This window comes from Aythya marila (assembly GCF_965140915.1).
Source record: "Aythya marila genome assembly, chromosome: 11".
Lineage (NCBI taxonomy): Eukaryota > Metazoa > Chordata > Aves > Anseriformes > Anatidae > Aythya > Aythya marila.
This window is the reverse complement of record NC_139052.1, coordinates 20,284,163-20,310,217: the sequence shown is the minus strand read 5'-3', so window position 1 is coordinate 20,310,217 and position 26,055 is coordinate 20,284,163. Positions and strand designations below refer to the sequence as shown.

General features: G+C 41.5%; 1 protein-coding gene across 2 annotated transcripts in view; it reads right to left on the bottom strand.

Moving 5' to 3' along the window:
- MAP2K5 (mitogen-activated protein kinase kinase 5) overlaps positions 1-26,055 on the bottom strand; it is a 127,060-nt gene that overhangs the window by 73,707 nt on the left and 27,298 nt on the right. For both annotated transcript variants that reach the window (XM_082769608.1, XM_082769607.1), the window contains exons 9-12: positions 12,513-12,552; positions 6,962-7,030; positions 6,785-6,866; positions 2,807-2,868 (exon numbers count right to left, since the gene is read on the bottom strand). In XM_082769608.1, the coding sequence (XP_082625734.1) occupies positions 2,807-2,868; positions 6,785-6,866; positions 6,962-7,030; positions 12,513-12,552 (253 nt within the window). The remainder of the gene's footprint in view (positions 1-2,806; positions 2,869-6,784; positions 6,867-6,961; positions 7,031-12,512; positions 12,553-26,055) is intronic.

Here is a 26,055-nt window from a genome sequence, read left to right as displayed (position 1 = left end):
TGTGCTCATTGCTCTGAGCAGGACAATCGCTTTTAAAGGCTGCCAGTCCCGTGCTTTTCATGGGGATTAAATTTGTGTAACAGGAAAGGAAGCAGGAAAACCATCAAGTCAGAGAGGAGAATACTGGGCCACTGCTAAATGTTTCCGCATCATCTTCCTCTGGCAATGGTTTCACTGAAAACTTCTACAAATATAACAAAAAGATTTTCTAATTAACAGATGAGCAGGTCACACATATTATTAAACAGCTTCTGTAGACTAATGCATTGTACATGTCTCCGGGGAATAAAAGACAAATGACTCTGTGTCCACGGTGCAAGGAAGGTAAAAAGAAAATGCACAGACCGAAAAAACAGAGAGACCGTGGAAGCTCCAGATTTTGCCCACAGAATCCATGTAAGCTCTAGCTTTTGTCGGACATTCTCCTGCCCATCAGTACGTGATCAGAAGTCCTACAGGCTTTGGGTAATCTTCACAAGCTGTTTAGAGTGAAGATTATGGTGTCTATGCACAATACCTGGCAAAAAGGTGCCCAACCTACAAAATGGGCTGCTGGGCTCTACCGAAATGTCAGACACCAAGATGCAGGGTGGTCATTTGTGAAAACTTAAAGGAGCTACTCCTGCTGCTGCTGACAAATTATAGAGCAAACAAAAGCTCTCAGCGCCTCCTTCCAACAAGCCTACCATGCCAATTGAGCAAAAACTCAGCACCAGAGCAGAGGAAGCTGCCAGTGCCGGTTCAGCCTCAGCGCACCCCTTCTGTTACTGGGAAGCAGGAGGAACAGGCGAGTTCCTCCTCTGAAGGCACCTGCTCCTTTGTTCACCTCTCTGCTGACCCCCTGGGCATGCTACAGACTGCTAAAACAGCAGATAAGACAACAATAAAAAAAGCTAAGTATCAATTCCCCGTCCATGTCAGGGAGTCATGCTCACTAACTAACAGAGTTGTACGGCGATGACCCTGTAGGTGAACAAATATATATATTTTTGTTCAAGACATAAAAGATGGGGCCGAAGCACCGCTGTTAGGGACAAGTGAAAAACTGGCAGAGAACATCTTCGGTGTTCCGAGCTGGGCTGGCCTGGGAGGATGTGAGAGAGGACACAAAAATAATTAAATAAGTGATAAAGTAAGTTAGTGTGGATGTATTAATTACACTACATGAAGTGAGATAAGGAAAAGGAGAAGCGAGAACCATCTGAATAAATGCTCGAAGGCCCATCCCAGTATTATTACACAATACACATGCTACTTAGCATCAGGAATATGAGCAAGTTATCATTCATTGCTCCATAGGGAAGAAGAGATGAAACGTTTTTACTCTGAACTAAAGGTGAAAAGCATTCAAATTCCATAAGAAACTGCTAGGCTATATAATGAGCAGATTTGAAGCTACTTAGAGGAAACAGCATCAGAGAAGGATGTTCATCACCCTGGGCAGGCCACACAAATTAAGAGAAAGTAGAGCTGTGAATTACAATGAACAGAGACTAAATAGCTGCCTGTGTTGGATTAAAGGATTTAAATTGTCAGCTTGATGTATAATGAATGTGAAAACCCAGCACTTAATTAAATGGCACACGATAGAATAACTTTGTTATGCTTTAAACTGCTTAAGTTATCAAAGTATTCCTTATATTTAGCAATTGTTTAGCAGTATCTCTCCCCTGTGACAACCACTAAGACACTGGTCAATTACCTGGTGTTCAGTCTTGGCAAAACATGCCACTTTTTTTGTTTGTTGTTGCTGTTAGTATTCCATAAGCTGAATTTTCAGTCACGACTAGTGAATCTCTAGCAAGACAAAGTCTCTGAATGCTGTTGAGGCTCAACAATGGCATACCAGGTGCTAGAAGGAGCCCACTGTCAACCCCTTGCTACCAAACCAAGACACTTGGGGCCGACAGCTCAGCCTGGATCACAGACATCTCCCTGCTCACTGGGTCTCCAGCCACCACTGTTCATGTGTGGAGGGTTCCAGCTCAGGGGTGAGAGAGCAGCCAGTCCCCACGCAGCCTCTGTCAAGCTTTTGTGATGAACAAAAACTTCAGCTGCCTTCTTCGTTGCCTTAAGGAGTACACCTACCACAGGGGGAAGACAGCAAGTGTGTTCTACCATTGCATTCTGATAACAGAAGCTGACTTTATTTTTCAACCTGAAAAGCAAATCTTATCGAATTACTTTGTGCAGAGTGAGGACGGTTGGAATGGAAATAACACACAAGAATCAGCAGAAGTGGCAGACAAGGGATCAACATGAGGGCTAGGACAGCACTGCTGAATCAATTTTTAAAGAAACCACACATTACAGAAGGATTTGAAGGGTAAATAAAGGAGATGAAGAGGCCTGCTCCATCCTAAAGGGTTGATATGAAGAAACGTGGCCACACAGTTCTCCAGCAAAATCATGTATTCTTCTTATCCCGTTCAATTTATCACATCCTCTTACATTTTCTGAGCCTCTGGCAAATGTGTGTGTTAGTCACAGAACAGGATGATATCCTTAACCCCTGTTTGGCCTGGCAAAACCTTTCCAACAGTAAAGCAAGCACAGACGGAGCCAGTTATGACCCTGAACTCTGGTGGCAGCAGGCTGCTCTGCCTTCACAGACCTGCGTCCTTGTGAAGACAGGACGGTTAGGAGGAGCAATGAAGAGGATGGATACTTTCCTTTTACACACATACAATGAGGACAAGGTTTTTGGAGATGACTCAGTGTCCTAAGAGGGAACGTGCACACTCAAAGCAGGGATGTGTTATATGCACAATCAAAAACTAAAAGACAAAACCAAAGAAATACTTACAGCTACTGCTATTCTTCCTAGTACGTGTTCTGGAATTTTTCTATAAACATCCAAAGATCCCCCTGCAGGGACAAACAAAATGTGCTTAGGTAACATAAAATGAAATACTGCCCTAGATTTGAAGTCACAAGGGTTTTCTAGGCCTTGGTTATTAATAAAAAACCACCATCAATGATATAACAATAACTGTGTCAGAAATAACTGACCTTAAAAATCTACCAAACTGAGTAAATGCAGGAGACAGCATTCAGTTCTTTTTTTCACCCATGTTACTTACGTGTGCATGTAACACCAAAACTTGTTTTAGAAAACTTCCCAGCCACAGGACACGATATTGAAATCGGAGAGCTTAAAACCTTTGGGCTTGGCATAGCTCCTTGGAGACTGACAAAACCATCAGAAAAAGCAACAGTATTCTACCCCAGTCCCCAAAACCTAGTGCTAATGTTAGGTGGTATCTGATGCACTGCTTAAAGTCAGCTTCTTCATAATGACAAAACCAGTGAAAGCTGGGCTGAGCCCTGCAGTTTGTGCCCACACCGATGTCTGAAAGACGAGGAGCTCTGGGGCGGGCAGGTAAGTTTTCCCAGTAAGTTCCAGTATGGGACAGAACCTACTACCTGGCAAAACCCTGTCCAGCCAGCCTCATATATTCATGGAGAAAGCAAGAAACCTAAGTCACGATTGTGCAGACATCCCTGAAAGGCTGTTTCCCTTATCTTCCACATAGGGAATTAATGACTATGCCAGTGTTAAAAATGTCCCTTGTGTGAAATACACACTTTTGTGTAAGAAAGTGAATTTAAAATTGACTATTACAAAAGTCCAAGTAGAATGGCCAAAAGGGAAAAAAAAAAAAAAAAAAAAAAAGACAAGTAAATTACATGCAGAAAGTATTACATGCAGCCTGCAAGAATGTATAGTCAACTCCAGCCTAGAGGTTCTCAGAAGTGCTTAGCACTGATCTGGCTGCTCTTGGTGCAGCCTCTGGATTTTACTGATGACACCACTGGGAACAGAGTTGGGCCAATACTCAGCAATTAGGAAAACTATACTTTGTACTTCGCTTATGGTTCAGTTTTTAAAAGTAAAACCCATTCATTCTGAAATGCTGCAATGCAAAGAAGTCACAAGGTCCTTGCACCAGACTTCAGCCTTAATTATACAATACCTTTTATTCTAATGATTTTTTCCCCATTGTCTTTATAGTCTTTGTATGTCAGAATACAGCATGTGTTTGTCTTCACTAATGTTGCTCTGATTCCAGGTCACCAAAATTACTATTTGTTCATTAAGTTTCATCTTTCAATTTATATTGTCTTATGTTTCCTGTGTATTGCAGTGAACCACAGTTCAAAAAGTAAATGGAACTACTATTTAACAGAAATAACAGGAAAAAGGCTATTGTAAGGTCAGGCAGTTTCTGCTAATACTTGCAACTTATCCTTAAATTTTGGACAAAAATTTACTCTCACATACCAATCTGCTAATTCTTGCTGTTACAGATGTCACTACAGGAAGTGCAGGTTGGAAAATAATAAAAAAAAATCTTTTTGCAGACAGCTGGAGAAATTTACCATTTTTCTGTGGGGAAAAAAAAAAAGCAAACAAACATTGTGGACAAGATTTCCACACCCAAATATAGGTTAGCTCCCAAATCTATATGTAGACATCTCGGCACAGTTTGATAACCCGCACCTCTTGCTGTTTCTAAAGGGAATTTAATGAGTATTCAACAGCTTCAAGGAAGACAGGCTACAACGAAGTAAAAGACAGTGGTGCAATTCACCATCTTTAGTTACAAGAACATCAACTCTATCACAGACATAAGAGGGCAAAGATTAGAAAGCCTCATTTCCTATCTCTGCTGCTCTGTATGATCACTTGGCAGGTGGAAGGGTAATCCAGGTCACTTCAACCTCTGCGCTTTGGTATTTGCAGAGCTGGAGTTACCTGTTTTTTTCTTGCTTCCACGTGTCAGGAGAGAGCCAACATGGCACAATACGCACACCTTAATTTTGTGTGTGTGTGTGCCCCTAAGGCATGAGTACCCCAAAAGAAGGAGATCTGTATCTAGGTAATTCACAAAGGAAATGCCCAGCTTTTGTAATATTATCAGTAGACTTTGCTAGTACAGGATACACCTGGGCAAACAGTCATGGGATTTTTCTAGATGACCCGGACTCCGAAAATACTACAAACTGGTCCATTAAAGTAAAAAGGGCCAAAAATTTGTCAAGGTTAAGGTTGTTCATCTGCAGGGTTAGAAAATATTTATCATCGTCACCTGCATCCTTCCCCATCCAAATCAAAACCCTGGAAAAAAAATTGGCAAGGTCCTTTTATTTGCATTTTGTTCTTCCTTTAGATGCTTGCCGTTGTTTTCTGCCAGAAGGAGCGCACAACATGAGGCAGATCAGAGGTCATCTCCAGCATAATTCCAAGTAATTTGTGCATGGTCAGTAAACACCATTGTCGTGCAACATCATGAGGGATGCATACCCTACAGGCTTAAGTATTTTCAGACAAGAATTTGGGACTGCAAGCATTTATGTCCATCATTTTGAAAAGTCTCTGAATTAGCAGGAGCAAACACACTGCAGGCAGATGCATGTTTTGGCATGAGCAGCTGCCTCCTTACTGCATGGGACTGATGCTTAACACGGGCTTGCAAATCCGAGTGCAATTGCAAGAAGAGCCCAGAGAAATGGCTAATGGTCACACAGCATGAGAGCACCAAAGAATTTAACTGGTGGGCTTTGGTGAATAAATAATACTTTCTCATCAAGCTTTGCAAATAATGGAAAATCTGAGAGGATCCCTCACGCTTGGAAAGGGGGCACAATGATCGTTGGAACAGAGGTAGTAAGTGTGAAAAGAGAGAAATAACAATAATAACAGACCATTTTAACAGGGGGGAAACAAAATGCACCATACAACCCTAAAGGGCTTTATCTGTAGTCCCCCATCAGAAAGAAAGAAGCTACTCAGCAGTGTTTAATTTAATGGTATGCATTTGGCTTTGTTTTTGTTTGTGTTTTTTTTTTTCCCTGCCAGAGAGCCTTTCCTCTATAGTAAATTATTTGCGAGATCCTCTCTTCTTTATATGCAGTTTAACTGAACCTTTGTGAAAAAGCTGGATAGAGCAGAAAATGCTGGCTCATAGGAAAACCCTGAAGAGAGTAATATACTAAATGCTCGCACCAACACGAAGCTCAAAGTTGAACGCTGCAAAGAGGGTTCTTGTGCATGAGACACGGGGGGACTGTATCTGTCATGAGACACTCTCAAAATTGATACACAGAGGGCAGCAATGATTACAAATTGCTGTAATCAGTATAGTTTTCCTGCCTTTTGTTCGAGAGTGTCACACAGCACAAAATTTCAGAGCAAAGTACTTCTATATCTCCATAATGATGGCAGCATCAAATTGTGGGGAAGGGGATACTGTCGGTCTGAAGATCCACGTTGGGAGAGATAAGAGTACACTCAGAAAGAAACTTAGTGCAGCACTGCTAAACAGCTGTGTTGGAAAATAATTCCTTGTCTTGCAATTAAGAACCGATTTCCACTGAAAACACACAGGACATTGGGTTAATAGATTTCTTTAAAAGAAAATCTGTTTTGGCTAGCAAAACATTAAAAGTGAGGAACAGCTGTTTCGTCAGTGAGGACAGATTGTATGGAAGACTCAAATATCAAACCACAAATTAAGCTAGCATTTATTTCTGTTCTATTTACATTTTCAATAAAAGTAAGTGAAATTGCATTCAGGAAAATACAGCATACTGCAGAATATAACCCAATCCCAATACTAGCCTGTTCTTAAAAAAACTAAATCAAAGTTCTCCATGTTTTATTTTATATTTCAAAGTCATAATAATGCATTCTGCTCCATACTGGAAAAGCACATCTTTATATGATTCTCCCCATTTACAAGCTTAGCAATTAAAAGCACACAAGATGGAAAAAACTCACCATCCATGAACTCTGTACACAATGAAATTCTGTTTTCGACAAAAAATGCACCATAAAATCCTATGATATATGATGAGTCACACTGGAAAAAGAAAGGAAAAGAGAAGCCTGCTTAAAAAAAGACACACTGTAGGATGACTGTAAGCAAGAATAATTAAAATGAGAAAAAATGCATACCTTATAAAGAATTTCTAACTCTGACATAATCTGTTTCTGGAGCTCCAGTGTTATATCTAAGGGTATGACCTAAAAAACAAACATCAGACGTATGATCAGCTCCGACATGAAAGGTAAGTGAACGACTTAGAACAAAACAGAAGGCCCGGTATTAATTAACCTCATGTGAGAAAAGGAATGGAAGGAGTATTTTAATAGACCCATGGGAAGAAGGGAAGGGGAAGGACAGAAGTATTTACTTTGGAAAGTCAGTTGCAAATAAATTAAGCTATGCAGCCAATTTTATCCATTAAAAGTTGAAAGGTTGCTGTTTATTCATTTGACCAACAGACGAGCTAGAACTTGAACACAAGCCCAACACATAACGCAAAGAGCAGGCACGGTCAATCTGTGGGTCTGTAAGCTTGGAGCTGCTGCAATTCACCCAAAGCACAAATTAATGCCCAGCCTGGGGCTGTCTCTCCTTGTCTGCCCCACACCGACTCCTCTTGCTAGGAAGATGTCTCATGAAAAATTCTGGAACACTGTGATCCTGACAGGTGTGCTGAGTTCATAATTTAAAGATTTAAGTAAGTACTGTGGTATTGAAAGTATCTCTGAACTTCTCAACAGTGCCCTAAAGGAGTGTCAAGAGCCATCTCCTAGCACCACTTTTCGAATTTCAGTTTAATATCTCCCCCTTGTCTAACACCTTGAGCCAGGTGCCCCAAGGAAGGGCTTGGGCTCTGCCAGGAACACCTCACCCCCGAGTGCACAGCACCCAAGTGGCAAAATACAGATGAACCCATGCACCCCCACTGTCTGACCTCACTACTTTCCTAAAGTCTTTCTGCTAATACCTGATTTTTTACGATGAAAGTAGTTATTAAAGAAAGGCCACAAAACTTTATGCATCTTCTCTGCAGCGCCACCGCTGCACTTGCAAGCAGCCAGAAAAGAAAAATCTGCCCTTGGTGGCTACGAGGAAGGCCAGTGCTAAAAAAGTGACTTTTACAAACCTTTCTTTGCCATGTTTATCAGAAGATTTGCACACTTAATTCCTAAGTACTACTATATAAACCAAAGTGGATTCTGAACACAGTTAGCTGGGCTCAGTCTCCTATCGTATGGTATTTCGCAGTTAAACACGTTAAGCCAGAGGAACACAAAATACAGTCGATTTGCAGAATTAGCAGAACAGACATTTACTGCTGACAAAACAAAACACAGGGAGAGCACCTCCAAACGCATTTTACAGTATCAAAATCGGTCCAACAGAAAAAAAAAAACGATAACCTGTTTCTATCAAGACTTTGCTTTAGGGTTATTTATAAAAGCTGTCACTAAACTAAATGGTAAGTGTAATACAGGGCTGCCAAGAAACGTTTAACACACTTGTCTAGATCAATAATCATTTGCCAACAATATTCGCTTACATTTTCCCAGCGTGAAAAACTTCAAATAATTTGCTGAAATCCTATCAGTTTTACCTATTGAATATTAACAGAATTTAATCTTGTCAACGGTATAAAATTGCATTTTATCTCCCTAAATCCTACTCAGAGGGAGAGGTTTCCCTGCGAGGGCTTCGCCACCCCACACAACAACTAGTTAGCATGATCAGTGTCAGATACATCGCTGACATCCAATCAACCAAGACCTGGCAGGAAGAAAGGTCTCTGGCTGATTTGCATTAGCCATAATTACACGCAGACCCTGCACTGTAATAGTGTCGATGACGGGGAAAAGCAGAGCTCCTGGACCTGCTGGTGATTTGCTTACTGCAGGGCTGAGCACACACAGGAGCACCCCAGCATGGCAAGCGGACAGCTCCACCAAATAACCTTGTTGAGGGCACCGTGTCCCTTTCTCAATATAATTATTATGCAGAAGCATTTTATTCCACCCAGCTAGTGCGATCCCCAAACTGGAGGCAGCCATCTGAAGTTGAGGCTGGAGGAACCCAATTACAGCACTGAAACGGGGACAGGAGGAGGACGAGTCTGTGCAGCACCGCCTTCACCTCCACTGGTAATCTCCACTGCCACGCTCCTTTTGCACAGTTTCCGAGCAGATTTAGAAAATTAAATTTGAATGCAGGAAACAACTTCCAAGCATATGTAGACATGGGGTCGGACAGTGATAAATGGAGGGGCAAAAAGAGTCCTCAAACCTGCTGCTACCGAGGAGGAAGCCGTGAATTAGGATTTGGCTGCAACCTCCACAGTCGTAACATGGGTAAGCAAATGAGATGTGGCGTTAAACAAACCTTTCCAAAACAGCACCTTTGGAAAGAACTTTGCAGCAAAAAGTCACTCGGTGGTTTTCTCGGGATTGCTGAGAGCGGAACAGTGAAACCGAATTCATCAGGCATAAAATAACTCGCTGTGAGCTCGCACGGCGCTGTTAGCACGGGTGGGAGCAGGACTCCTCACCAAGGCTGCATAAACTCCGTGTACCTAACATTTCGAGTGAAAGGGTTAACTTTTAAAGGAGGAATACCTGAACATATTTCCTCTGCTCTCCACTACACCTCCAGGACAAATAAGGATGAGTTGTCAAGTTAAATACAAGCAGTCAAGTGACTGAATTATAATTTACTCTGTGCTCAATTTAAATTAGTGTGAGGCTATTAAAATATACAGTATAAATACGGCAATTCATCACAAGCTGTCATGGATGACTTCATCTATTTGCTGGAGTGGCATACGTTCCACTGAAGGGAACGAGAGCAAAATCACAGGTCAAATTAAGCTGCTATTCTGTTTTAATTCACTTATTTAATCTGTGCCGACATAATTGTCTTTTACAGTATGTACAACTCAAAGGAAATTTGGGAGTATTATAGTCGGTATACAAATGATTAATCAAATGGTCCATTTAAATGCTAGCTTAAGAGCAGGAGAAACCAAAAGCAGCTGAAGAATGGCAATCAGCCAGCGTACGCTCACATTTTTCATTTGGATTTTTTTCTTCCAATTAGAAAAAACGTTACATTAGAAAATCCATTAAATCTTTCGCACATTATCTAGCTGTAAAGTTTATATAAAATATGTAATGACACAGAGAGCTTTGGTCTATAATATGGATATCAGCATTGGTTTGTTATCCTGTTCAATGTATTTGCAAGATTAACTACCAGCTGAGAGCATTTTAATCAACAGGTTTACTGAGTGTTGTCTCGTCGTATCAAATCTGTATGCAATTATCAAAAAACAAACAAACAAAACCAACAGCACTCTGCATTCACAGATCCTTCAGTGCGACGACGTCGCTAGCAGCATGGTAATCCTCTGTCAAAACAACTGATCCTTGTGATCATCTTGTCAAGATGCAGGTGTGGCTGTCCTCTTTTTATTGCTGGGTACGCCGAGCTGTAGATGCAGTAAGTAATTTTATTAATGGAGCAAGCCAGCATGATCACTGTCATAGCGTGTTTCCCGACCTGCAGCTTGTGAGTGTGTTATTTTAAACCACAATAATGCACACATGTTGGTGTGGTATTTCTTCTGTAAGTGCACTAAAAAAAATATAATTGACAGTGACGGGACCACCAGGGGTAGGGTCTACCCAGAGAACCCAGCTTCCCAAATCTTCACGATGCTAATTATCCACGAGGACTAAGCGAACCCTTGGACTCCAAGGGAAACAAGAAGGTGAAATTGCGGGGGGAAGAAGGCTTTTTGCCACAGGGAGGTGATTTCAATTAACCTTGCAAAGGTTGAACTCATTTCCCCTCCTGCGGGCGTGATTTTGCTCTAGCTCGCTCCAGCTCCTCTCCAGCCAGCTCCGGGGGCACCCCTGGCCCCAAACCATGGGTCTGGGGGCAGCGGGCAAGGCCAGTGCCAAGCAGAACTGGTGCAGAAGGAGAGCAGAGAAAAGCAGCAACCTTGTGCAACACCAGCATCTAGGGGAAGAGCTTCCTTAGTTCCCCACTGGAAGTTGTAACAAAAGGTGTTTCTGCATATTAGGTTTTCTGTACTTTCGTGCCTACTGCATCTCAGAGAATTCCTGCCTTATTCTAACTGTTCCTGACAGATTTAGGAGCAACGGATACCACTTGAAAATACTTGTTTGTGATATTTGTATTCTGTACAATTAGAAGTTATTTGGATGTTATTTAAGTTTCAATTTTTTTTGACATGTAGAGAATGAGTTCAAATGTGGCAGTAAGTGTTTGCTTTTATTCAACTCATAGAAAAAGTCAAAAGTGTTTCTCCCAGTGGAGTGCAGGGATTTATGTGATCCTCAAGGAAAGCCAAAACATGGACAGAACCTCATTTTAGTAAATTATACGCAGTAAGAACTACTGACAACATGAGTTCAGATCTGAAAGTTACCCATACATGTAAATACTTTCTGGTAAAAATAAATCGTACAATGCCCTGTCTGAAGTCTCAGTATAATCCCACATCACTTAATACCAATTCTGCTTGCAGCAACCAGCTCCCACAAACTCCTCTTCTCTCTTTTCCCACATTCTCCTGTTTAACTCAGTTATACCAGACCTCAGTGACTCAAAGAGGGGAAGAAAGACAGATGAAACGAAACACGCTCTTACAGATCTCCACTTAATTATTCTTTAAGTTATACATTTTTTTTAAATGTAACTTTTTGGTTCCAAACTATTAAATAGAATTATATGAATACTACAGTTCATTTGTTCTCCCAAAGTCTCTACCATTTCAAGTTTGAATGAAATCAAGTTAAAAAAAAAAAAAAAAAAGCTGTTTCAGTTCTACACAGACATCAATAATTTATTTTATAGCTTAGCTGAATTAATAATGTAATTCTAAATCACACAGTAGTTGGCATATTGTAGTCATAGGTGCATTATTAGCTTACCAAAGCTTTAATTTAACTTCAGAGAAGACTGGTACTTATCTGATACACGTAACCACACTACACCATACAGCTTCACAGCTACAAATGCTAACAGAAGATGTATACACACACACACACACACACGGATATTCAGTCGTATAAACACAGTTGTGGGCAGGGAGGAAGAACATTAAAATAAACCAACCTGTTAAAACCACAAGATCTCCTAGGAAAACATAGCAGTATCCCAAAGAAAACAGGGAAATTCTCTTTATTTAAAAGAAGTTGCAGAGACCACTCAAGAATATGCCCCTGGGGACACTGTGGCAGTAGCAGAGTGCTGTAGAGGCTGACACCCTGCGACCTTTCCATCCCCATTGCTGTTACACCAGGCTTTGGGAAGGTGAAGCAGGATCTCCACCAGCTGCTAGAGGGGGCTTGTCCCAGTGGCACAACCCACGGCTGCGTTTGGACCTGTCCACACAACCATCAGGAGGATGTGGTGGTACCAACACGCAGCATTAAAACAAACCTGCTGCTCCTGGAGGGTGAAACCTGGCTTCTGGGAACTCTGCTCATTTGAACTTACTGGATTTTTATACTGGAGCTTTCCTGCATAAACAACGTGGACTTAACACAATAAAGCAAATTGAGATCTAACCATCAGAGGGAGGGGAAGGAAACCCAGGTCAAGAAAGAACGAAGAGAAAGAGAGAAAGTGAGAGAGAAAATTACTGTAATATCTTACCTTTACGGCTAGTATTTTTCCACTAGGGACATGATATGCCCTGCATGAGGGAAAAAATTAAATAACTTGAGATGACATAAAATTACTTCTATACATATGTGCAACATGGATACACTAATTTCACAGAAAAATGCCTTAGAGTACAGTGTATTAACATTTTACTGTAAACCAAATTTTAGACAGCATTTCTAAAGACAGACTGATGAAAACAATTGATCTGCAGAATATACTCACAATGGAGCTGTTTAGCAGGTTTTTTGTTTTTTTTTTTTTTACATCTGCATGTTTTACATAAAATCTATACACTGAAGACTGGTACAGCATAATAGCACACTTGCAAGTATGAATTTATCCACTTTCACATTTTCTTTCCATGAAAAGTTGTGATATAATACGCTACTCAGAATGGTAACAAGACCCAGGTTTTCTTGCACAAGCTGGCTAATCGTAAGGGTATTTTCAGCAATAAGACAATGAGACGCACAGCTATACCAATTAAAGTGAAGTAACACACGGTGACCGATTTCTTTATCGAAACCTAAGGACCCACAGAAACTATTTGTGAAATGACCTTTCCACATTTGTATTTATGATTAGCACGTGTGCGCATGTAAGGTTAGTATGCATCAGTGTTAAAACTCAAATGTACTCAAAATAAATGTCCATGGTAAGTCAAAAGCTATTTGTCTAAATTTCTGAAGACAAACATTTGTAATTGTTTTTTTTAAGCAGTGACTTGTGCATTCCTAAACATAAATTCCCAAGAAAATAAAGGTAGAAGAAAAAAAATCTACTAAAAATCCAATGTAATTTTGCATAAAAACAAAACCATTAAAGGTTTTCCTCTTCACTAGTTTTATTGTCTCGTACTGATTTATGACAGTACGCACAGTAATGTCATATATGTGGCACTAACTTTAAAGAATTATAATCTTTTACCACTATATACCTCTAGCAATTATTACTGAAGAAAGAGCTTAATAGTTTTTTCCACATGCCAAATCATACGTGGTACGGAGCGAGTCTGTTTAATCTCCTTTATAATCCCAAGTGCTTATAGAATTCCTGCTAATAGCTTGGCAGCTTCTAAAAACCTCACCTTAATTTAAGAACTTCTGGATAAATATTTATGTAATTGAGTGGTGCTAGCTTTTAGGAGCCAACGTGGTTTAAAGAAGCACACCAAAATCAGTGCTATCTGATGTCGGTGTAACATGCAAAGAGCAAAACCATGGGGTGAAGCTCTGACGGGCTGGTAGCTGAAGGCATAATCGATGAATCAGAGGGAGTAAATGAACTCTGCTGTAAGTATGGATGAACCAACAGCGGCAAAACGGCACGGACTTAAGATCAGCAGAAATGATAAGAAAATGAACAGGTTGAGATAGCATGCTTAATGTCTCTTAGCTTAATACGCGCTGTGCTGGACAGTTTGGCAACTTAATTAGCTTGTCAAGAAAGCTGATCTTTTTTCCATAAGAGAGATCTCCCGTTTCCAAGTGAATTAAAAGGGAAGACTTGATTATTTAATTATGATGCACGCTAATTCATCCGTGGAAGTTTGGGTTAAATTTCCAGCAGAGGGCAGATACCTGGTTTGGTTTACAGAGCACTGACAGTACCAATTTAACATTTAATTATCACTGCGAATTGGATCACAAAGGAGATACCATGCCCATGGGTACAGCGTGTCCGTTGGCTTTGCAAATGGCAAGCTACCTGGGAGGAAAGGAATTTGTTTACTCCGGGCTGATCCGGCATCTCAATTGTCCTGACCTTCCCCAACACAATAACTGCAAAGTGATTAATGGAGTCTGAATAGGAGCTTTGGTTACACCAAAAGACAACCGTACACCTCTGTAGTGTTTTAATTAACAGCTAACACTTCAAATTAGTCTGTAGTTGCTGCAGTAATTACCTGTTCCAATGAGTGTGTAGGGAAAACGCTTTTGTTAGATATTATGTAGAACTGTAAGTTGGAATTGATCATTTTGGTTACAGTCAGCACAGCTAAAGCCTGAAGGTTTAGCACCGTTACATAGCTTCAGAAGGATAAACAAAAAAAATCCCACAGAACAATGGGCACAGCATGAAGAAAACCATACTTTTAGTGCATACTGCACCCATCAGAGAGTCTGTGGATGTCTAGGAGGAGATTTAACTAATGTCTCATCTCAAGGGTCAACCCTTCCAGACTTCAGCGTCACCTCCAAAGGTAAGTAAACAAACTCATCGTTGTCATCGTGTAGAACCAGATCATTTCTAATGAAGCAAAATAGCGAAATGCAAAGGTTCCTCAGCAATGCTGTACATCTCAGTGAACACACTTAAAATCTTCCAGGATGGTAGGCAAATGATGTCGCCTAATAAACAGCTACAACAACTCCTTTTGCTAGGAAGGCATTTGAGCAGTGCCTAATAGCCAAGCCAAGCGGATTTAAAGACGAGTGAGAACAGTTGCTAAATAGCTAGTGCTTAAACACAAAAATAAGGAACGGAAATTAACAAAAACAAAGAGCCAAAATTAAATGCATTGAATACCTTGCCCTTCATATCTAACAGGTGCACACTCAGACCTGTTTTTCAGTTGGCATTCGCTTTGGGGTGATGCTCTGCCCTGCATGTCCCACTGTCGGCTGCCAGCGAGCAGGGGTAGCAACGGCACAACGCCTCTCTGGTTCCCTGGAAACATCTAACACAGCAGAGCTGAAATGCAGTGGGTTCCACCTTGATCCTGCTTTTGTTCCTTTCACGTCCTGCTGAAGTTTTTCTTGTCCCACAACTCTGCACAGAAGAGCTAACATGGTGACAAAGTGACCCCTGTGCTCCTACCTCCACTAGGACCCTTTTCAGTCAAGGTAGCACAACACAAAATATTCAGTGAAAATGCCATTTTGATGTTCACCAAACATCATACGTTGAAGAAACCAGCTCTGGAAGATTAAGATCTTCTTTCTGCTATTTTTGTTGGTTGCTTTTGACCTACTGTACAAGCCATAACTGGGGACTGAGAGTAGGCAGCTATTGTTGAGGAGCGATTGAAGTGGCAGCACTGCAGTCAGAAGTTTAAGAAGTCAGTTTGGAACACTTGATGCCAGTGTCAACTATTAAAAAAATATAAAAGTTTCTACTGAAATGCCGTTGCAATTTTGCAACTGTTGCATGGACTGCTCTTCTTCCTCTCTGGAGAGGAAGCTCCTTACAGATATGGGAACAAAATAAGAATAGATTCTTATCCACAGCCTGATCCAGATCCCATTCAGGTTAACCGGAGAAATTTGATGTTTGTTGATGGCATGGTCCAAGCACTGGGCTCCAACAAGCAAATGCTTGGAAATGCTCCCACTGGGGAGAGGAATTTAAGTCTCTTCCTTCCCGCTCCCTTTGGGGTTCTGTGCTCTGAGCCCTCTCCACCCATTGCAGCAAACAGCTTCTGAGCAAGGCTGGCAAAGCTGTATCAAATATTTTATTAACCTTGACTATTAACTATTAACCACATCCCCAGGCAGTCAAAGCCCCATGCAACCAAGTTTTTTAGCATAACTTTGTCTCCTCTACTCGGAAAATCAGGAGCTGCCCTCCGGGAGTGCCACAAAGGCAAAAGCTGGGGTATTTGGGGGAATAAGCAAGGCGGTGTGAGCGAGCGTGCTCTGCTAGAACAAAGCCCTCCAGCTAAGCTGGAAAAAACTTCCAGTGGACTGAGCAGTACGGTGTGTGCATCCCCTGTGCTCCAGAAAATAAAAATCGATATCACGGAAAACTAGAATAGGGCTTTGGGGGAGCTGCCAACTCCTCGGCATCTCTTCCCTCCTTATAAGAGGAGCATTTCTCTAGGAAAGCAAATTAAAAAATGAAAGCATCAGAAGCAGCTGGTTTCTGTTTTAAAGGAAAAAAAAAGGCAGCTGAATTTCACATTGCCTGCTTTGTTCTTCCTCAGGTATACAGCAAAGAAAGCCAAAGGAGAAATATAAGATGCTTTGGAGCTCAATCCTCTTTATGAAAGAAATCACAGCCCCTCCTAATTTGTAATGCTAAAATTTCACACACTGACTAGGGATAGTGAGTTTCTGCAGCACTTTTATATGCCGTACTTCAAAAGTAAAACAAACAAAACCAACCAAATAGAATACGCATGAGCTTCTTTACAAATAGCTTAGATGTCAAACAAAAAAATTCTCCCTCGTAACTTGCTAAGACTAACAATTTTCTATTCTCCCTGTGAGAAATTTTACCTAAAAGCACCATGGGGAGCTGCATTACTCACTGTGATCGTGGTATAATTTCTTTCAGGGCACAGAACTAACTTCACGTTTCAACATGCAGGCACTCAAGAGAAACAGCAATTTTCAATTTGTTTTCTCATTTTTAATTGTAAAGCATCCGCCCACATACGAGCAACTTAAGGATGGTCACATCAGAAGCACAGACTGATTATGCAAAGATCCTTGAGCTTTCTCAAACAGCTTTTCCTAATATGCATTTTTTTCAACTTCAAGCTGAATTCAGAATTATTTACAAACTCAAAAAAAATCAGTCTCTTCCTAGAAGAACAAATTCATTACAATTATTGCATCATGCTACAAAACCTGATGCAAAAAGCACTGAAGAAGCCAGCAACAGCTTACTACCCAGAAAATCCTGCTTCCCATCTGTTCACTCTGGCCACCAGGATGTATTTTTCTGTTTTTCCCCCCAATAGCCACGGAAACAATTTCTAATCAATAAGATATTCCTTGGCAAGACCAAATGATTCAAGGGAAAGCCATGACCTGTCTGCTATGCCAATGAGTCAGTCCCTTCCCTTCCTGGAAATATAACTAACATCAGCAAATATGACAAAATGATATAGTGACGGTGCTGTCACATCAGTGATGTGACTGCAGGAAGCAGGGAGGCAATGTTACCCTGAGTCGAGGCACTGGAGAAACTTATGGCTGATGCCAAAAACGAAGATCTGCTGCAGCCCTACTGGCTCACAAAAAAACTTTGGTGTCTCCCTTAACCGTTCTGCTAAAGGATGCTTTTACTACACATGCTGCTTCCTGCAGAACTGCAGAAAGGTTGGTTGCAGGGGACTTCTGCCCACCACCTACCCCGTGGAGGACTGCAGTGCTGCCCTAGCTTTGTCCAGTGCTGTGCTGGAAGTCTGGAGGATGGAGATCCTCTCCTTGCCTTTCTCCAGCCTGATCCTGTGCTGCACCATCTTCTTGTGAACTTCCCAAGCAGCAAACAGAAGCCAAGAAGTAAAAATAAATAAAAGTAAATACTTTGCATCCTTTCTTGCAGATGCATGTCTTTCTGTTTCACGCTTTTGTTAAAAAAAAAAACAACTGAAGATATATTTTCACTTAACAAGATCCACAAATACCGTTCCATTTCCCCGTATCTGTACCAGCTCATCATAGCACTGCCCCGATGAACTGCAGAGAAGTTCTCCTCGATGCACAGAAGGGCACGCTCACAAAGACCTCAGAGTTACCAGGAATGAGTTTCTACCCAGAATGAATAGCCACAGACAAGCACAAACACGAGGCTTCTTATTTGAGCTAAAAAGTTAACACAGAAAGCGACGGTTGTTAGCAAGCAGCACCTTCAGATGTAAGGGCACTAAATGAAATCAAACCGAACATTTCCCTGCCCTATGAGAAATAACCTAGAGCAAAATCACTGTGTCAGTGTTGCACACGATGAACACGATTCTCTAAGTGTTATGCACTGCAGAACGACACGCCAGTCACCAGCTGCAAACTATATGCAGCAAATCACCCACAGATTTGGTTTACTGGTAATTTTTCCTTTTTTTCCCCCCTCTGTTTTCCTAGTACTGCTACTGTCTGTCGTGCTCCGGTCAGACTCTGGCAGCCTAATGACAGAATTGTCACGTACTCAGATGGCCATCTAAAGAAACAGATTCAAATTGTTTCTAGGAAATAAACACTTTGACAGTTGTTGCCTTCTGCAATAGACAAACACATTAGCCTGACTCTCTGGCTGTTAAAACAGGAAATCCAAAGTGCACAGCAGTTGTAAAAAGGAGCTTTTATGGGGACTGTGCTAGTTCGAACAGCAATCTACGCCAACCTCCCCACTATCTAAAATCCCATTACAGATGCTTGAGTACTGATTGCAAAATGATTTGTTGTTAAGCTAGAAAACAAACTCAAAATACTTGTATCTGAATTTTAAACTTTTACAAAGTGCAAAATTGGCACTAGAGGCTGCATAAAGAAAACGCAGAACAGCAAAATGTCTCACTTAACCCATCTCTGTGGGAACGAGAAGGCTTTGGCATCCAAGCCGAAGCACAGCAGAATGAATCCCTCACCTCTTTTGCTCTGCAACCTAACTTCTATTTCCATCTGTTCCCACTTACATCAGTCTTGCTTCTCCAGTGCAACCACTCAGGGTCATCCTTTAAAAACGGGGTTACACCTTTCTCCTTGTAGCCATCCCACCAGGACTTGGTTCCCATTCCTCGGGGCAGACCCGTACCCAAAGAACTGAACAGAGAGGATTTTGTCGTCAGTGTCCCCCCATGGCCAGGCCGAGCTCACTCGCTGCCACAGGACCAAACCAGATCAGATGCAGACACCGTAATGTACTTCAGCTGCTGGCTTTAAACTAGCTGAAAGGACGAAAGATAGCAGAGCAGTCATAAGGTTACAGTGACACGGACAGGCATTACCCGACACAGCACACACCCTGCAGTACAAAGTAAACCCATCACGATTTTTGGAGGTCATTTGAAGCAACAGGGTGAGCCAAAAAGCACGTCACATCCTATGGTAATGGTAATGGCGATGCTTGCATCTCTCCACAAGGAGACCTAAAGCTGGATTTGCTGCGTTACCAAACCGTGTGTTCATGGGAGACGTGTCTGTGCAAACAGCTGCTAAGGAAACACGAGGCAGTGCAGCAATGACCACTACCAGAAAAGAGAACTGTGCCAAGGAGGAAAAGTTTTCTACGCATTCATTGTAATACCTGAAATAGAGTTTTCATCTAATCATGGCTCGTTTTCAGGTAGGAAGCTTGCTCGTAAGTTTTAGTCAAGACAGAGCTAACGTTTCCAAGACAGCATCGTGAAAATGTTCTGCCCATGAACAGCTCCTTTAGGAACCAGAGGCAAATGAATGTGGAATGAAGTTTGCAAGAAAACAAAACAAAACAAAAAAATCAATAACCCATCACAATTCATGGTACCGAACAAACAAATCCTCAAAAGAAAACCCCTAAGCACTAGAAAAAGCCCTACCCAAAGAAGTCTCCTGCCCCAGGAGCAGCTGAGGGTGCAGATGCTGGGATGTCACGGTGCCCAGCTCACCGCAGGACCACGCTGAGGCTGCACCAGGATGGGCAGCACACGAGGGCAGCTTTTGCATCGCTCCTTGCCATCACCATTACTACAGCTGTAGTGACACAGGGGGAACGTGGTTCTGTGTCAGAAATGGATGTGGGGGGCTAACCTTTGTACCCCATGAAGACCAGTGAACAGCTCAGCGGTTAGTTCCTAGCAGCTGGAGTGAGCCATTTGAAAGAATCTGGGGTGAAAAGATAGGGAAAAAATTCAGCGTCAACCCTGATGGTGTGGTTACACTCGTTCTTACAGAGACATCAAACAAAGATTAAGGAAAAAGTTGGAAACAACATTGCTGGTATAACGGCAAAAAAGGACTTCTACATAAATGCACATTCTTCTGTCCCTTGCCATCTCTCACCCATCTCTGTAAGCAAAAGCAGTATTTACAAAAGCATTCTGTATTAGGGGACAGTCGGAAACTATTGACTTGGAGTAGCTTGGCTGTGGCAAATTCCATCAATTCTCTCCGACACAGCCTCCTGTTTGTAACCCAGAAGCAGCCGATACCACCTGCACCGGGGTGAGCCCCGTGCAAACTGCACCGTGCTCACACAACGAGAGCAAACTCCAATTCTCAGGGTTCCTATCCACCTCATCTTGCAAGCCGTGGACACGCAATGCAAACAAACCAACTTTAATTTAAGAATCATCCAGTTTCTAATTAAACAGCCATAGGCAGCTGGCTGGATACATTTTAATCAGTTTCAATAACCTATTGATTGTATACTGAAGCTTAAAAAATTAAAAGTAAAAAGATGATCGGGGAATTGTCCCATCTCAGAACAACAGTAGAACCCTCTGTAAATAACTCCTCTTTTAACCATCAGCTAAATGAACACTTCAATACCGCAGTACAAAGTCTTCTGCAAAATTACTTTAACTAACAAGCAGAAATTTATCAGCTTCAGCCAAAATCAATGCTGAAATCAATTTGAACACTGGTTGTGTCTAAAGGGGCTCATTGGCAATTTAGGGAAATTACACCATGTAAATGCCTGTGCTTTAATTGAACAGTTTCATCAACTAGGCTGTGATTGCTGTCCATTCATTTATTTACTTTCACTGCAGCTACCATTCTGCAAAGGAATGGTTTTTGTCAGTCTTGAAGGAGGTACTTTATCTTCATTTTATGCACTTTTGTGCATAACAAATTTTATGAGGCAGGCGAGTGATAGCAGGGGTCAAGAGAAACAAGTGAGCAGCAATCACTGGTCAGTCTTGTTTAAACTGCAATGACAAGATGCAGAAATTTTGTGGGGTGTTTCTAACTTTGCCCAGCTAGTATCGCTACGCTGCTTTTCCATGTGAATAAACCAGAACAAAGTAACCACAAAAAAAATAAAAAAAAAAAATGAATGTGGCCAGGGACAGGAAATTAAGGAAAAGGCCTCTGCAGGACTGCAGGGAGACACGAACTTCAGACCCCACATGGCCACGGGCTTGTCAGAGCACCAAACACTTCACCTCCCTGCATTTCCTTGTGTGCAGACAATGACGTTAGTCCCCTTGGCAAAAAGTGCTAAAAAAAACTGTGAAGGGAACTATTTCAAGGTGGGGTGCATTATTACCGTGCTGTGGATTCACGCAGAACACCAGAAATGAATGGAGGCCGAAAACAGAGGGGGCTCCAAGGAGATGAAGGCTTTGCTGAGGTCAGGTTGGCTTCAGCAACCTCTGCATGAGGTGCAGAGACAGTTATTGTTTCTGAAGACCAAACCTGCACTAGAGACCCTCCTGTGGGAGCTCCTTCGTGATAGCACCTGAGCTGGAAAACCACCAGCAGCTTGCCGAAGGAGCAAACCTTGCAGAACCACAGCTCCTCAAGGCAATGACAAATCCCATCAGCGCTCCCGCAAACAGAGCTTAATCACCTCCCACTTCCTCTCTCCCGAAGTGACAACATTTCCCTGCTAATGTCCCCGCCATGCACTCGCCGAGCAGTTTGCAGGCTGTCTTGCAAGAGAGATCGACCTCCCAGCTGTCTCGCCACGCGCCACGTTTAACGTGCTAATGGGGCACCCCAAGGTGGGCGCAGATAGAGGAACGAAACGGGCAGATGCTGGAACGTACAGCTCAACCACACAGCGGAGTTGCTCAAGTAAATTGCTCGAACAAATTAAGCTTCTGTATTTAGCCCCATTTTCCCTAGCTGAGCCATTCCTCTGGGCAGCACAGCACCAGCAGCCACCTCTCTTCCCATCACTCAGGTTAAGTGAAGCCGTCTGGTTTCACAGTACCTTGCTAAGATGATAACCAATTCCCCCTTTTCTTCCTTCTCTCCCCAATAGTAGGTAACCTCACAGATTAATTACAGCATCATTGAGCCTCTATGTTTATTACAGTACACACAGCATTATAGAGCCTTCAATAGCTGCAAGCTAAGAGAACCCAGACTACTTCCTACCATACACAACGCTCACTCAAAAAAAAGGCACACAAAACCCTGTCCTATTCCCTAAATAGAGTTCCTTGACCATCTCCCTTCTCATTAGCTATGATTACAAAGACTAGAAAATATTAGAGAATAGAAAAATATTCATTTTGTTTGTGTATAAAGGAAGAAAACAGTGACAGTTTAGATATACCATGAGAGAGAGACACTTTTTGCCATAATTACCTGCCCGAGACCTACTGTGCAATACTTGGATGCAAAATATACACAGCTAAGTATTTTGGTTCTAAATAATTTAACGTAGCCACTCCTGAGACTGGCTGGCAGAGCGCATACATCACAGCACAAATCAAAACGTGAACCTTATTTCACTGAAGCAATGGAGCAATCTGACCAAAACGGAGTCTCTCGGAGCTCTGCAGCCACTGATGGAGCTAAAAGATGCAGCACAGACTTTAAATGTCTTTTGGATATGCTAGTGAATTATTTTTTCTGCAAAAGCAATTTAAGTAAATACCCTAGATGCGCTGGTATACGAGTGCTTTCTTCTGCCACAAAGCAGCCCAGCAAGCCCATTCTCCATCCTACCAACTCCTATAAATTGGCTGATAAAAAATTGGAAAGTCTGCTGCAAAGCTGGGAGGTTGAACAGCTACAGGGCAACAGTCCCAGGGCCAGCCTCATAAGGCAAGGTGTGAATCTCCATGAGATAAAAGCAGCTGAGCTTTTCCAAGAATTTACAGCACTGGACTTAAAACATGCCACGGAAACTGGAAATCCCAATTAATGATGCAAATGAACCACAAAAGCTGGGAGAGAGAAGAGGAAGGTACTGGGGTGCTTTCAGCCTTTGTTGCGGCAGTGTTCATCACTTTCTTGACGATCTTTACTCAAGACTGAGTGAAGGAATTCCTGCTGACTGTTCATATATTTCAAGATACTTTTCAAATATACAGTTTTGGATCATTTCCATGTTCACACACATTTTTGAACATACAAACAACCAAAAATCGAGAATAATTAAATAAATTTGCCATATCCAACTCCGTAATTGCTATCATTCCTTAATGAAGAAAATAGCATATCAAAAGGAAGGGAAAAACAGTAAATCAGAAAACTATAAAATCCCTTCTCTTTTTAGAAAAAAAGGAAAAACATTTAGATTCAGCAAGTTCTCACTAAAAATATTGCTATAAAGTATTGATTTTTTACCAGACTCAATTGACTGAAAAGTTGTTTGTATAGCAATATTGGCCAAGCCAATATACTGGAACAATTTTGCTACACACAGTAATCAAGTGTATTTCTAAAGTATAATTATACTGTCATAAAAATAAAGCTAAGATACCTCTTCTCCAAGCAATAAAACAGTTGCAGCTGTAAAGAACCCAAATAAATGAAATACATTTTCTAACTACACATAGCGTCTTCCAAGGAGCACAAAAACACCTCTCCTCTCCCCCCTTAAGCCAAGGTTAGCATGAGAAGTGATCAATACTTCAATCTCAATAAACTATTTCAATAGTAGTTAATTCACATGGAAAGAGAGGCTGAAAATTTTTGCTCAGCGACCTGCGACACGCTATCTTGTTTGCTGAATGCTGATAATATATCATTGCCATAATGGATATGACTTAGTATAAAGAGCTAGAAAGAAAGAAAGGAAAAAAAAAAAAAAAAAAAGATACTACATACACAGAGTCATTCTTTAGATTCAAATCAATACTACACACAGCCTCTCCTGAAACAAACCGGCAGCATGGAATGCTGCAAGAGGAAAACAGCCAAACGTTGGCAATTAATTTTATTTGACAAATGTTCATTGATTTACTGGAATAAAATATATGTGGGCTGCTATCTATGACTAGCGCAATCCAGCTACCTGTAAGTATTCCATTTTGCAATTTCGTACTGGCTTGTGTAGCACAAGATGCTCCTTTGGCAAGGGAGAAGAGGCTCCCCTGCACAAAGGGGCGGTTGTTCCAGCACTGAAGTCCTGTCTGCTTTGCTCCAAAGCACTGTAAATGCCAACTCCCTGCAACAATGGCAACCAGCAGCTCTCCAGAGATGAAAGAGTAAATCGGTACAACTCTTCAATCCAACAGAAGAAACAAATCTGGGAGGATCCGAGAGGAACGCGGTGCTTTGTAGCTGCCCGGTTTGGGGAGAAAATATTTCATATTCGTATTCTCCTATAATTTAAATCGCAACGAAAGTCAAACTGCAGGAATGTGCAAATTAACCACACAAAAATGGCACACGTTCCCTGGAGCTGTGAAGAATGACACTTGCACTGGAGAGAATACTGTGAAGTCACTGCAACTGCCAATTTAAAATGTTAATGTTATAAAAAGGGAAGGTAGTAGCGTTTCCCTGATATAGAAGTGGGCTTATGCTTTTGCAGGTAAAATCTGACTTTCCCAAATTTTAGCAACTATGATACTCCAAAAAAATTAATGAAGCTAATCACAACATCAGCCCACATGATGCAGCAAGTCAATGTGGAAGTGCCATAAGTATTATGTGTTCCCTCCTGCACCATTCTCCTCTGCAACTTGAATGTTCACACCTCTGTTCCTTCATCACTCTTGCAGACTGTTACTAAAAGGGTCATTTTAGGAGGAAAACATTTTTGTAAGAACACTAAAAAAAAAAAGAGCTGGCACGTAACTATCCTGGCCTTCAGAAATACCAAGTCAAAAGGTGCAAGTCTGACTTCACATAGAGTTTTATTCAAACTTCCTATATGAATTTAACAAGATTCCCTACAGAAAGCGACCCCAAGTTGGGTAATAATAACGTAAGAGGGTTTTGCCACTTTGTGTGCCATTTCTCTTCCCTAAACAGCCCTCCAGTGCCTTCCAGAGGGATCGCTGCACGTGGCCCTCCCTGGTGATGCTTCTCCCACTCACGACCGCTCCTGGAGCTGCCATCAGTACACGGGGAAGGGAAGCAACCTTCCCTCAACCAGAAAACATCAACAAGTCACTGACTTAGCTGTGACATTCAACACTCTCTCTTAAATCTTTCTTATAATAAAGTAAGCAAAGGACCTTGGATTCTGCCAATTGCTTGGTCTAGAAATATCTTTCTACAAGAGAATGTGAATGAGCTTCATCCTATCTGCAAGGCTAACCTAATTTCTGAAGAAGCCATTCAAGTACTAGTTTTGTCCCCTTAAGGCTTTGGAAGTCCACTGTCATTAAAACTTCCACTAGAAGACCAAAGCTAGTTGTTTCACAATGTTGGCAGCCAATTAGGAATTAAACTAAATGCACTGTAGCTTTTAAAACATTTTTAAAAAAATGTTAATATCAAAGTTAAAATATCTAAGGTAAAAACAAAATCCTAATGGGATGCTGGGTTACTGTATATGGTAAATAGCTCTCCAGAGGAAACCTTTATTACTCCCTCAGGGCTTTCTTACATAGTATGGATTTCTTAATTCCTAGCGGAATATTTTTCATACACCACTGCAGACTATTAAGTACCAGATATTACATTATGTAGTTTAAACTTTGCACTATGCATGAGAAAGACTTTCCTGTCGAGAAAACTATCTCTCTGCTATTATAATCTTTACAATATTAAAATTAATACTGGCTGCAGGGTATGAGCTGCACTACCAAAATTTGGGGGAGTTTATCATTTAATATATTCATCAGCCTACATGTGAAGCTGCTTATAAGGAAGGGAAGTCTCTGCAACAGCGAAAGGGGTATTTACTAATTTTGAATTGCCAGAGAAAGGCAGAGCAACAGTGTCATCGCGTCCCACTGGTGTCATTCTCA